Source organism: Bufo bufo, chromosome 1 (assembly GCF_905171765.1).
Source record: "Bufo bufo chromosome 1, aBufBuf1.1, whole genome shotgun sequence".
Lineage (NCBI taxonomy): Eukaryota > Metazoa > Chordata > Amphibia > Anura > Bufonidae > Bufo > Bufo bufo.
In genome coordinates, this window is record NC_053389.1 from 247056875 (window position 1) to 247069893 (window position 13019).

Below are 13019 nucleotides of genomic sequence, written 5' to 3' on the forward strand. Positions count from 1 at the left end.
AACAATACTTTTAAAAGGGGGGGTTAGAAAGTGGTGACAGAGTCCCTTTAACGCAGGGACAAAGTTCAGTGAGCTTGCAGCTGAGCTGTGATGACTCGCTGTATCCCTATGTTTGGCATAGTACACGGTGAAGTGAAACAGTGTTACAATATAGACAATAACAAAGTATCCACAGAAAAAAAAACTGCTGATATGGCTACTTTCACACTAGCGTTCGGGTGTCCGCTCGTGCGCTCCGTTTGAAGGGGCTCACGAGCGGCCCCGAACGCATCTGTCTGGCCCTAATGCATTCTCAGTGGAGGCGGATCCACTGAGAATGCATCCGCCTGCCAGCGCTCAGCCTCCGCTCCGCTCAGTGAGCGGACACCCGAACGCTGCTTGCAGCGTTCGGGTGTCCGCCTGGCCGTGCGAGGCGAGCGGATCCGTCCAGACTTATAATAGAAGTCAATGGGGACGGATCCGCTTGAAGATGACACTATATGGCTCAATCTTCAAGCGGATCCGTTCCCCATTGACTTTCAATGTAAAGTAATAATGCAGACGGATCCGTTCTGAACGGATGCAAACGTCTGCATTATCGGAGCGGATCCGTCTGATGAAACATCAGATGGATCCGCTCCGAACGCTAGTGTGAAAGTAGCCTTAATTGTAAACCGTTTAATTAGTCAGTAGACGAGTAACATGGAGCAAATAAAAGTTGTTTTAAGATATAATAATAGCACATGGTATAAAAAAGGCTTTATTGGTCTTATGGACCATTTGAAAATAAACTAAGTTTGCCAGATTGCAACACTTCCTTGGGCTGCCCGGTCCCCACATTTATCGCCAATCAAGTATTTATGGGACCAGTTTGGACGCTAACTTCAGCAACCTACAAGCATGCGGGACCTACAGACCTAGCTGCAACAACTGTGGGAAAATGTGCTGCAGGATACGAAAGGGAGCCTAGATGTCTTCATGTCCAAATGTAACTCATTTTGCATCAAGGCAAGAGGTGGCCCAACAGGGTTCCTTGAGCCTCCTTTCAGTTGAACAGTTTTCCCCAATAAACTTATCATTTCGCTGTAATATTGTAATGACTTGCTACTTTCACACTTGCGTTTGGGGTTCCGCTTGTGAGATCCGTTCGAGGGCTCTCACAAGCGGCCCTGAACTGATCCGTTCATCCCCAATGCATTCTGAATGGATAAGGATCCGTTCAGAATGCATCAGTTTGGCTCCGTTCCGCCTCCATTCTGCTCTGGAGGCGGACACCAAAACGCAGCTTGCAGCGTTTTGGTGTCCGCCTGGCCGTGCGGAGCCAAACAGATCCGTCCTGACTTACAATGCAAGTCAATGGGGACGGATCCGTTTGACGTTGACACAATATGGTGCAATTGCAAACGGATCCGTCCCCCATTGACTTTCAATGTAAAGTCAGGAGTCCCTATTAATATACCATCGGATCTGAGTTTTCTCCAATCCGATGGTATATTTTAACTTGAAGCGTCCCCATCACCATGGGAACGCCTCTATGTTAGAATATACTATCGGATTTGAGTTAGATCGTGAAAACTCAGATCCGACAGTATATTCTAACACAGAGGCGTTCCCATAGTGATGGGGACGCTTCAAGTTAGAATATACTAAGAACTGTGTACATAACTGCCCCCTGCTGCCTGGCAGCACCCAATCTCTTACAGGGGGCTGTGATCCACACAATTAACCCCTCAGGTGCCGCACAGACCTTTCACTTACCAGTAAGAGGAGCGACCGCCGGCCACAGACAGCACAGGTAAGTATAATGCTTCTAAAATTGCTAAGTAACCATGGCAGCCAGGACTGCAGTAGCGTCCTGGCTGCCATGGTAACCGATCGGAACCCCAGCGATTAAACTGGGACTCCGATCGGAATTCTCCGCTGCCACCAATGATGGGGGGGTGGTGTGATTTTAATTAGGGGGGGGAGAGGGGTGCCGCACTGGCCACCAATGAATTTAATACTGGGGAGGGAGGGAGGTGGGGCCGCACTGGCCACCAATGAATTTAATACTGGGAAGGGAGGCCGCACTGGCCACCAATGAATTTAATACTGGGGAGGGAGGGGGGGGCCGCACTGGCCACCAATGAATTTAAAACTGGGGAGGGAGGGGGGTCTGGTCCCTGCTGCCTGGCAGCACTCGATCTCTTATAGGGGGCTATGATACGCACAATTAACCCCTCAGGTGCGGCACCTGAGGGGTTAATTGTGCGGATCACAGCCCCCTGTAAAAGATCGGGTGCTGCCAGGCAGCAGGGGGCAGTTATGTACACAGTTCTTAGTATAGTCTAACTTGAAGCGTCCCCATCACCATGGGAACGCCTCTGTGTTAGAATATACTGTCGGATGTGGAAACTCAGATCTGAAAAAGCTGTTATGCAGACGGATCCGTTCTGAACGGATGCAAGCGTTTGCATTATAGGTGCGGATCCGTCTGTGCAGATACCAGACGGATCCGCACCGAACGCTAGTGTGAAAGTAGCCTTACATATATTACATATCATTATTACATTCAAACATAGAAAGTTTCATTCTATTCCAACAACTTCTTCTTGGTGCATTCTTTTCTTTTGTCATTGAGTGTGTATATAAATAATATACCTATATAACAATAGGTAGATGACAAGGAGGGTTGTTTCAGACTTGTTAGACCTCATCAATGCAACCATGGTTCTGTAAAATAGAATCTGGCAAGGAATCAGTCAGGTTATAATGTTAATGGGCACTGACTTCATATAGTCATATAGCACTTATAAGGAACCAAGACTCGTAGACAAGTTGGAATACATGAGTATGATAGAAGTGTGTGTTAGTCACAGTCCGTGTAGGACTTAAAAGAACAACAGTTCCTACAATTGTTTACACAAGAGGATATTCTGCCAACAAATTATTTTTAAGCTTCCTAAAATTTGCAATCAATGACAAAAGGGCATTCACTTTTTGCAGTCTGATCTCCTTGGCATATATGTTTAAATGGAGCAATGATCGGGAATGAACTTTTGTGTGAACAACTGTTTGGTCAATCATTGCCCCATGTAAATGGGCCCTTTCTGCCATATAAGGTCTATTATTGTGCACTATAGTTCTGTAGGAAGATGTTTATTGTTCAGTTTAAAGTCCTTCTTCTTCAGGCTTATAAGGAAGGAAGAGAAGAAATATTCCACAATTACCAAGGGAAGAAAGTACATTTTTGAAACCTTATATTCTTATTTGTGAAGGTGTTTCACACTTATGAGACATGATACAGTGATGGGACAGAGAGCCTAACGCCTCCTTGTTTTCGGTTTGACTTAGAGGTCATGCACTTGACCACTGTTTTTGTCAGCAACTGATCCTCATTTTTTGCGGGACGGTTGCAGACCCATTCACTTTAATGGTGCTCCAAAATATGCAGACAGCACACGGTGTTGTATGTCCATTCTGCGGCACCAGCAAAAAAAAAATAGAACTTCCTATTCTTGTCCATTTTACAGACAAGGATAGGACAGTTCTATAGAGGGCATAATGTTCCATTCCGCAAAATGCGGAAAGCACACGGGCGGTATCCATGTTTTGTGGAGCTGTAATTTGCAGACAGCAAAAATAGCAACGGCCGTGTGCATGAGCCCTTACAGAGATGTTGACTGCCATCTGACAGGTTTTTTAACTTGAAGCATGGCTCCAGATACCTGTGACAACCTACCAGGACCTTATTGAGTCACTGCGAGCCCGTCTAGCTGCCTACCTTGCTGCACACCGTGGTTACACTGGATATCAGCTGGTGGTCGTAATAACGTCACTCGACTGTGTATGAAAAAGGCTTGTATTACTTATACCTGGATAAGGAAAACGGAACCACGGAGCTTGAGATAAGACATTCCCTTTGACATCAGTCCTAGCAAAATACCCATAAGTCTCAGGCTTGGATGGGAAGACATTGGTGATTGTCAAAACATAGCAGATTAACCAAGAAATGGAGATACCAAGAAGCACCTGAGCAAGACAAGAAGAAATAAGGAATGAATGTGGATTAGGAGAAATGCTTAGCAGAGCTGTAATGGGACATCTAAAAAAAAAATAATCAGGTTTTAGAACATGGAAATAAATGCACTATTAGGGATGACTGCCTGTCATATAAAATGGTTCCCCAGGTCATCAGCCAGCAGTTGGGGCATTGTGTTGCTCCACTGCAAAGGCAGTATTGAAGCGCTCACCACCAGGCCTCTATACTCTAAATGAAGTCATCGGATCCCAAACAGAAGCTGGATTCGTCGCCAAAGACGATACGGGTCCAGTATGTAGCAGTCCAGGTGTTATGGCTGAGAGTGGGGGAAACCCTCAGCCGTGCAGTATCAAAGATAAGGGGAGCTGCTAGGCCAGGACGACAGGATCAGGGAGCAGGTCACCTCCTAACGCGTCCCTAATTCTGACCCTGACTCCTAGCTGTATGAGCCAACCCTGATGGTAGGAGGGCTCATACTTCGGAACCTAGGGTCCCTACTAGCCCTCAGGATAGCCCTGTGCTAGGAGCAGGGTAAGACGACCTGTTCCTGCTAGGCACGGACGAACAGGAGTCTCACTGGCCAAGCTGCACAGGAAAGGGGAACATATACAGCATATGGCAATGGCAGGTAGTCAAACTAGTACCACACCTATCTGCCACAGACACACAGCCTGGAATCCATGCATAAGTGCTGCAGTCCACAACAACATAAACGGACACAGCACACACACCACACAGGAACCCAGGACCATAAGCTGCAATAAACATAAAGAGATAGCATAACATCAGAACATCTATGCCTAGACATTACTTATGACCACAAGGGTGGCCCTCACTGGATAGATGGTAAATAAACCAGGAGGATGACTTCAGCATAAACCATGGCTGAAGTACCCCTCAGACTTCTGGCTTCCAGCAGGAGCTAAATAGTCCAAGCAGCCACACACACACGGAAAGGAGTTAAGCCTTCCATCACCAAACAAGGAAAGTGTCACTTAAAGGGAAATGCACACACAACTAAATCCTGTGCATACCAAACATAGACCGTGAACACATTCAAGCACATGTTGCCAGAGGCAACCGCATGCTATGACAGCGAGCAGCCTAGCCACCAGTCATGTTGCCAGCGGCAACCACACGTGAGGCAACATACACAGAGCCCTCACCTGTGATTGACAACAAAAAGGAAACCGCTGACCACTGCATGCGACCAAAGAGTCACGACCATGACCATGGTCGTGACACCAGGTTTCTTGTTCATGAAGCCACTGCAAACAAAGGCAGTTGTGGCTGGATGTCAGTGGCAAGACACGTAATGGGTGATGTCCTACCAAATGTCCTTCCGCTAAACACCTAGAAATGGTCTGGTCAGAGAGAGATGAGTGTGAGCCTGTTTGTCTTGTGTGCACATCCTCACTTAACCATTACTCCCAACACCTAACAGGTCAGAATGGCCTAGATGGCAGCCAATTCAACACAACCATCCTGCTTCTCTTATTCCAATGATGCCCCCCCCCCCCCTCTCAAAGTATGTTAACTGGGCAAAGTGTCTTAGATTTCTTTTTAGAGGCATGTTTAGCATTCAACAATCTCTCACCAAGAGGTACACTGACCAAAAGTAGCCTCTGCAAGCCTTTTTATAGGAAAGTGAGGAAAGCACTTTTATGCCGTCAGACCAAACCTGTAATCATTTACATATCTGCTTAAGACATAACTGCATGCAGAGTTTTGCAGCAATCCGATATTCCAGGCTGGAGGCAGTATGTTTTTTTGGTGTGTCAATGAGTGTATATAAAAGATATTTAACATTGTGTAATCTTGTTTCTGTTAACATCCATGTAAAATTGTTTCTAGTGGCTACTTGTATAAGGGTAATCAAATTTCCCACAATACACTGGTTGCAGAAACCAGCAGAATTTTGAAGGCAGCTTTAGATTTGACAGAAATTTAACACATGATGTATCAAATGGGTAAAAAAGCATTTAAGGGTACTTTCACACTAGCGTTTTTCTTTTCCTGCGCTGAGTTCCGTCCTAGGGGCTCAAATCCGGAAAAGAACTGATCAATTTTATCCTAATGCATTCTGAACGGAGAGTAATCCGTTCAGGATGCATCAGGATGTCTTCAGTTCAGTCTTTTTGACTGATCAGGCTTTTCAGAAAACCGTAGCATGTTGTATTTTTACCTCCGGCCAAAAATCCTGAACACTTTGGCTGGGTTCACACGGGCGTTGCGGGAAAATGTGCGGGTTCGTTGCGGGAACACCCGCGATTTTTCCGCACGAGTGCAAAACATTGTAATGCGTTTTGCACTCGCGTGAGAAAAATCGTGCATGTTTGGTACCGGTGTTCTGTAGATTGTATTATTTCCCCTTATAACATAGTTATAAGGGAAAATAATAGCATTCTGAATACAGAATGCATAGTAAAACAGGGCTGGAGGGGTTAAAAATACTTCAATTACTCTTACCGGTAATATGTTTTCCATGAGCCCATGACAGCACCTGTGAGAGATCCTCCTCCTTCCGGACAGGAAACAGGAACTTCCCAGATCTTTAAATTGGTCCCATGCCTTCCACCTTCAGTATTTGACAAGATTCCTGGGACCAGCAACGCACCTATATATAGTAAAAACTAACAACATAGGCGAGAAAACATAATAGAAAAAAACTCTGCGCCAAATATATGCCAGGCATATCTCTTCTTTGGCACCATACTAAAGAGTAAATTTCTCTCTTTTTTTTTTTTTTCATCATCATTCTTTATAAATAAAAATATTATTATTTTTATTTATTTTTTTAATTAAGGGAGGGAATTATGTAGGTGCTGTCATGGGCTCATGGAAAACATATTACCGGTAAGAGTAATTGAAGTATTTCCATTACGCCCCATGACAGCACCTGTGAGACTAGACTAGATAACTATTAGGGAGGGACTACAGCCTGCAGCACCTTTCTCCCAAAAGACATATCCTGCACAGATGAAAGGTCCAACCTGTAGTGCTTGTAAAACGTAGAGGGGGAACTCCACGTTGCAGCCCTACAGATCTGTTCTATGGTAGCACACCCTTTTTCTGCCCAGGAAGAGGCTACTGCCCTGGTGTAATGGGCTCAAAAATCTGAAGGGACCTGACAATCTGATAGTGAATATGCCAAACCTATCGCTCTCTTGATCCATCTGGCTAAGGTACGGCTTGTAACCTTTGAGCCCCTGTTCTGACCCTGAAATTGAACAAAGAGTTGCGGGGTCTTTCTAAAGTCCTTCGTAGACTCTAAATACGCACAGACACACCTTCTAACGTCTAAAGTATGAAAGGATCTTTCTCCTTCATTCTTTGGGTCCTGACAAAAGGAAGGGAGAACTATCTCCTGAGACTTATGGAATACCGACACTACTTTGGGCAGGAATGCAGGGTCTGGTTTGAAAACAATCCTATCCTCCAGAATCTGAGTATATGGTGGGGAAGAGGACAAGGCGGACAGCTCTCCTACTCGTCTGGCAGATGTAATGGCCACTAAAAATACGGTCTTATAGGACAACATCTTTAAGGGGATGTCCCCCAGAGGCTCAAACGGTGCCTTGGTTGGAGCAGAAAGAACCAGGTTAAGGTCCCAAGGGGCTGACTTAGATTTAACTATAGGACATAGTCTAGAGGACCCCCTAATGAACCTTTTGACCCAAGGATGAGTAGCCAATCGAAAGTCAAACAGGACACTCAGTGCTGAGACCTGCACCTTGAGAGTGCTGGGTTTAAAGGGTTTCTATCACTTCATATCACATATTTAGGTGTCAGACACTAGCGATCCGCTAGTGTCTGCTCTAACAAACCATCGTAATATGATAGGTTTTGGGGCAGCCGTTTTGCTAAAACAACAACTTATATCTATATGCTAATGAGCCTCTAGGTGCTATGGGGGCGTCATTAGCACCTAGAGGCTCCGTCTACCTTCCTAAACTGTCGCCGCCCAGCGTTCCCTCCAGCCCGCCCATCTCCTGCTGAATGCGATCCTCTCCGTGCGCGTCTCTGTTCTGCGCATGCACAGTGAATGTCTGACCGCTTCCCTGCTTAGACATCTCCACTGCGCCTGCGCCGATAACATCATAGTGCTCCGCATTCAGCAGGAGATGGGCGGGCTGGAGGGACGCGCTGGGCGGCGGCAGTTTAGGAAGGTAGACGGAGCATCTAGGTGCTAATGACGCCCCCATAGCACCTAGAGGCTCATTAGCATATAGATATAAGTTGTTATTTTAGCAAAACGGCTGCCCCAAAACCTATTATATTAGGATGGTTTGTTAGAGCAGACACTAGCGGATCGCTAGTGTCTGACACCTAAATATGTGATATGAAGTGATAGAAACCCTTTAAGCTTTTTGTTAAGGCCTTCCTGCAAAAAGTTCAAAATTAACGGGATGTTGGGTGAGTTCAAGTCTAAGCCTGGACCTGCAAACCGAAGGAAGTTTTTCCATACTCTCAGATAGATTTCGGAGGTGACTTTTTTCCTACTAGCTAGGAGAGTCCCGATGACCTGTTCTGATAGGCCTCTAGACCTGAAGAATGTCCTCTCAAAATCCAAGCCGTCAGGTGGAGGTTCTTGACTTCCGGATGATGTAGAGGGCCCTGATATAATAGGTCCTGTCTTTCTGGAAGCACCCAGGGATCGGCTATTGATAGTCTCCTCAACCAAGCAAACCAGACTCTTCTTGGCCAGAATGGTGCTATTAGTATCACCGTCGTCTGCTCCCCCCTGATCTTCTGGATCACTCTGGGCAATAGGCTGATGGGAGGAAACGCATAGACTAGGCCCTTCCCCCACGACTGTGAGAGCGCATCTGTGCCTATCGACTGATCCTCCCTGCTGAGAGAAAATAACTTTTTGCACTTTTTTTTTCCACTGAGGCGAATAGATCTATCGTAGGGGATCCCCATAGGGCCTGTATTTGGTGAAACACTTCCTGATTCAGACACCAATTCGCTTGACTGAATCTGTGTCTGCTGAGAAAGTCCGCCTGGTGATTCTCTGAGCCTTTCAGGTGAACCGCTGAGAGAGACAGAGCTTTCCCCTGTATTAACAAGAAAATCCTGGATGCCAGCTCCATTAGTTGATAGGATCTTGTCCCCCCTTGTTTGTTTATATAAGCCACCACCGAGGCGTTGTCTGATAGGATCCTGACATGCTTTTGAGACAAAAAAGGGAGACTTTTCTCTAGTGCGCACAGGACTGCTCTTAACTCCCTGGCATTTTGGGACTGAGCACTCTGGTCTCTTGACCAAGGACCTTGGAAAAACCCCAAAACTGAATGGGCCCCCCATCCCCAAGGGCTTGCGTCGGTGGTTATTATCAAGGGGTCGTGTCTCACCCACGCTACCCCCCGACCGAGGTTCGAAGCCTTTAGCCACCAAGCTAGGGACCGGGTTACTGAACCCGGGACCACAATCTTGTGATCCAGGGATAGCGACCTCCCATCCCATTTGGATAGAATGAGCCGTTGCAGTATTCTGGACCTGAATTGGGCCCACCTCACAGCCGGAATACAAGCCGTCATCAGACCCAGAATAGACATAGCTTTTCTTAAGGGGACTTCCTTGACCTTGCTGAAAGACCTGATCTTCTGCTGAATCCCCTCCTTCTTGTCTGCTGGAAGATAAGATTTCTGAGTCTGAGAGTCTAACAGGATGCCGAGGAAAACGCATCTGGATGTTGGAATCAGGGATGATTTGTCCCAATTTATTAACCAGCCCAGGCTCATCAGGATCCCCAGGACCTTCTGTATGTGAGATTTCAACTGCTCTGGGGACTGCCCTACCAAGAGAAGGTCGTCCAGGTATGAGACTATAATGATGTTCGACCTCCTTACTTCTGCCATTACCTCCGCCATCAGCTTTGTGAAGAGCCTCGGCGCCTGTGATACCCCAAAAGGAAGTGCTCTGAACTGTAAATGGACGATTGATTCCCCCATCTTCACTGCCACCCTCAGGTATCTTTGGGACAAGGGATGGATGGGCACGTGGTAGTAGGCGTCCTTTATGTCTATTGAGGCCATCACGCAGTTGGGAAACAGATGGAGGACCGTGGAGGAGATGGACTCCATCCTGAATTTCTGGTAGGACAGATACTGGTTGAGACCTTTTAAATTTATAATCAGTCTGAACGTACCGTTGGGCTTGGGGACCAGAAATAGGGTTGAATAGAAACCCTGTCCTTGTTCGTCCTTTGGGACTGGGACAAGGACTGCCTTTTCCAGGAGGTTGTTTATTTCCTCCGAAAGTGCCACCTGTTTTGGAGAATTTTGATTTAAAGAAGTAACTTTGAATGTCCTGGGTGGTAGTCTCTTGAAGTCTAGGCGATAGCCTTCCTTTATAATATCCTTTACCCAGGCGCTTGCGGTAATATTTCGCCAGGCTGGAAAAAATAAAGAAAGACGACCGCCCACTTGGGGTCTGGCGTCATTGTTGGGTGGAGCTTGATGTTTGAGGTCTGGATTTAAACAGCACACTTTTTGATTTATCAGATCTTTTATCAGATCTTTTCTTTGGATCCCCAAAAGCCTTCCTTCTTTCATTATTCCGAAATGGCTTCCCCTGTTTAGGAAAGGACAGTGCTGGAAATCCTTTTTTCTTATCGGATGCCTTATCTAAAATGTCATCTAAGGCTGATCCAAATAAAAAATCTCCTTGGCAAGGTAAGGCGCAAAGCTTAGATTTTGAAGCTACGTCGCCCTTCCACCCTTTCAACCATAACGACCTTCTGGCTGAATTGGATAGTGCAGCCGCCCTAGCGGAAAGCCTCAATGCGTCAGCGGAGGCATCAGAAATAAAGTCCACTGCACTGGACATAGTTGGTATCGCCTCGAGCAGCTGATCCCTAGGAGTCTTATTCTCTATATGAGACTCTAATTCCTCCAACCAGAGCTTTAATGACCTAGCCACTGAGGTAGTTGCTATATTTGGCTTAAAGGCAGAAGTGGAAGCTTCCCAATTCTTCCTTAAGTATGCATCAGCCCTTTTGTCCATGGGATCTTTAAGGGACCCTAGATCCTCAAACGGGAGAGCTGACTTCTTATTTATCTTAGCTACAGGAGCGTCTACCCTTGGTACCTCCTGCCAAGCTGAGACCTCCTAATCATCAAAGGGGTACTTTCTCTTGACCGCTCTAGGGATAAAGAATTTGGCTTCTCCCATTCACGTTTAATCAGGTCCTTGATACAGTCCTGAATGGGGAAAACTCTAGACTTTTTGGGCTTAAGACTCTCAAACATCAGCTCTGGTCTAGACCTGGACTCCTTTTCCTCCCCCAGCTCCATCGTGGATCTAACCGCCTTCAATAATAGGTCCGTATCTTCAGCTCTACAACGGCTTCCCTGTCAAATCCTCGGAAGAGGAATCTGAGTCTACAATAGCGCCCTCCTCAGACCCAGAGTCCATAGTATCCTCCGCTACCGCCTGGGCCCTCTTATGCCTGGATGAGCTAGGCAGGGATTTTCTAAGCTCCTCTACGGACGAACGGACTTCATTTTTTACTAAATTCTGGATACTCTGTAATAAAGATGGCGACTCCTCTGCCACTAACTTATCCAGACATGGTTGACAACATGTCTTGGAGTAAGATGGATTCAACTTCCTCTTGCAGATTCCACACTCCTTAGCTCTTTTGTGGGAAGCTTTCTTTGGGGCCTCTTTAGCCTGCATTTAATAAAACAGCCCATCAGTTTAACCTGACCATAATAATAACTCCCCAAAGGGAGATGGTGGGGGTTAACCCCTCTTACCCCCAGGAGTACCATGCTGGATTCCAAAAGCTGCTCCTGTCTGTCGGTGCGCTGTTGTACATCCCCTTCTTCCTGCATCATCATGCTGTGTAAAGGGGGCCAATCGAGGGCTGTAGGTTCCGCTTGTGCCGGTCGATCCTGCTGCTACTCCCTCCACGCTGGCTGGCCGGCGTTCCCTTTTTCAAATGGGCCGCGCAGCGCCCGCCATGTTTAGCTCCTCCCCTTCCGGCCGGTGCAACACACGCGTCACTTCCGGTGCGACGCGCACGTCCAGCACAGCCAGCCTCAATGAGAGGGAAGACGCAGCTCCCCCCTCATGCCGCGACTTCGCCGGCAGGCAGGGACACGAGGCAGCCCAGGCATCCCCCCATGGCTCGAAGAAGGGAAAAGAAATTGTAGACGCCGGGGTTCTCAGCGGCTCCTAGTGGAGACTTACGCCGACAGGTACCTCCACTAGGTTTCGTCTTAACCCTAGAGGTCCTGCAGCCGAAAAATAGACCTGGAAGAAATCCTCCTGTCCCTGGACAGGAAACAGGAAAGAACTGAAGGTGGAAGGCATGGGACCAATTTAAAGATCTGGGAAGTTCCTGTTTCCTGTCCGGAAGGAGGAGGATCTCTCACAGGTGCTGTCATGGGGCGTAATGGAAAAAATAATAATTTAACTCACCTTAGTCCACTTGATCGCGGCCCGGCATCTCCTTCTGTCTCCTTTGTTGAATAGGACCTGTGGTGAGCATTAATTACAGGAACAGGACCTTTGATGACGTCACTCCGGTCATCACATGGTACGTCACCATGGTAAAAAATCATGTGACGTACCATGTGATGACCGGAGTGACGTCATCAAAGGTCCTGTTCCTGTAATTAATGCTCACCACAGGTCCTATTCAACAAAGGAGACAGAAGGAGATGCCGGGCTACGCGATCAATTGGACTAAGGTGAGTTAAATTATTATTAAAAAAATGTAACCCCTCCAGCGCTGTTTTACTATGCATTCTGTATTCAGAATGCTATTATTTTCCCTTATAACCATGTTATAAGGGAAAATAATAATGATCGGGTCTCCATCCCGATAGTCTCCTAGCAACAGTGCGTGAAAATCGCACCGCATCCGCACTTGCTTGCGGATGCTTGCGATTTTCACGCAACCCCATTCACTTCTATGGGGCCTGCGTTGCGTGAAAAACACAGAATATAGAGCATGCTGCGTTTTCACGCAATGCACAAGTGATGCGTGAAAATCACCGCTCAT

The 13019-nt window shown here is 46.8% G+C and overlaps 1 protein-coding gene across 4 annotated transcripts in view; it reads right to left on the reverse strand.

The window, feature by feature from the left end:
* LOC121005501 (solute carrier family 23 member 2-like) overlaps nt 1-13019 on the reverse strand; it is a 212986-nt gene that overhangs the window by 36678 nt on the left and 163289 nt on the right. For all 4 annotated transcript variants that reach the window (XM_040438271.1, XM_040438276.1, XM_040438292.1 and 1 more), the window contains one exon: nt 3834-3990. In XM_040438271.1, the coding sequence (XP_040294205.1) occupies nt 3834-3990 (157 nt within the window). The remainder of the gene's footprint in view (nt 1-3833; nt 3991-13019) is intronic.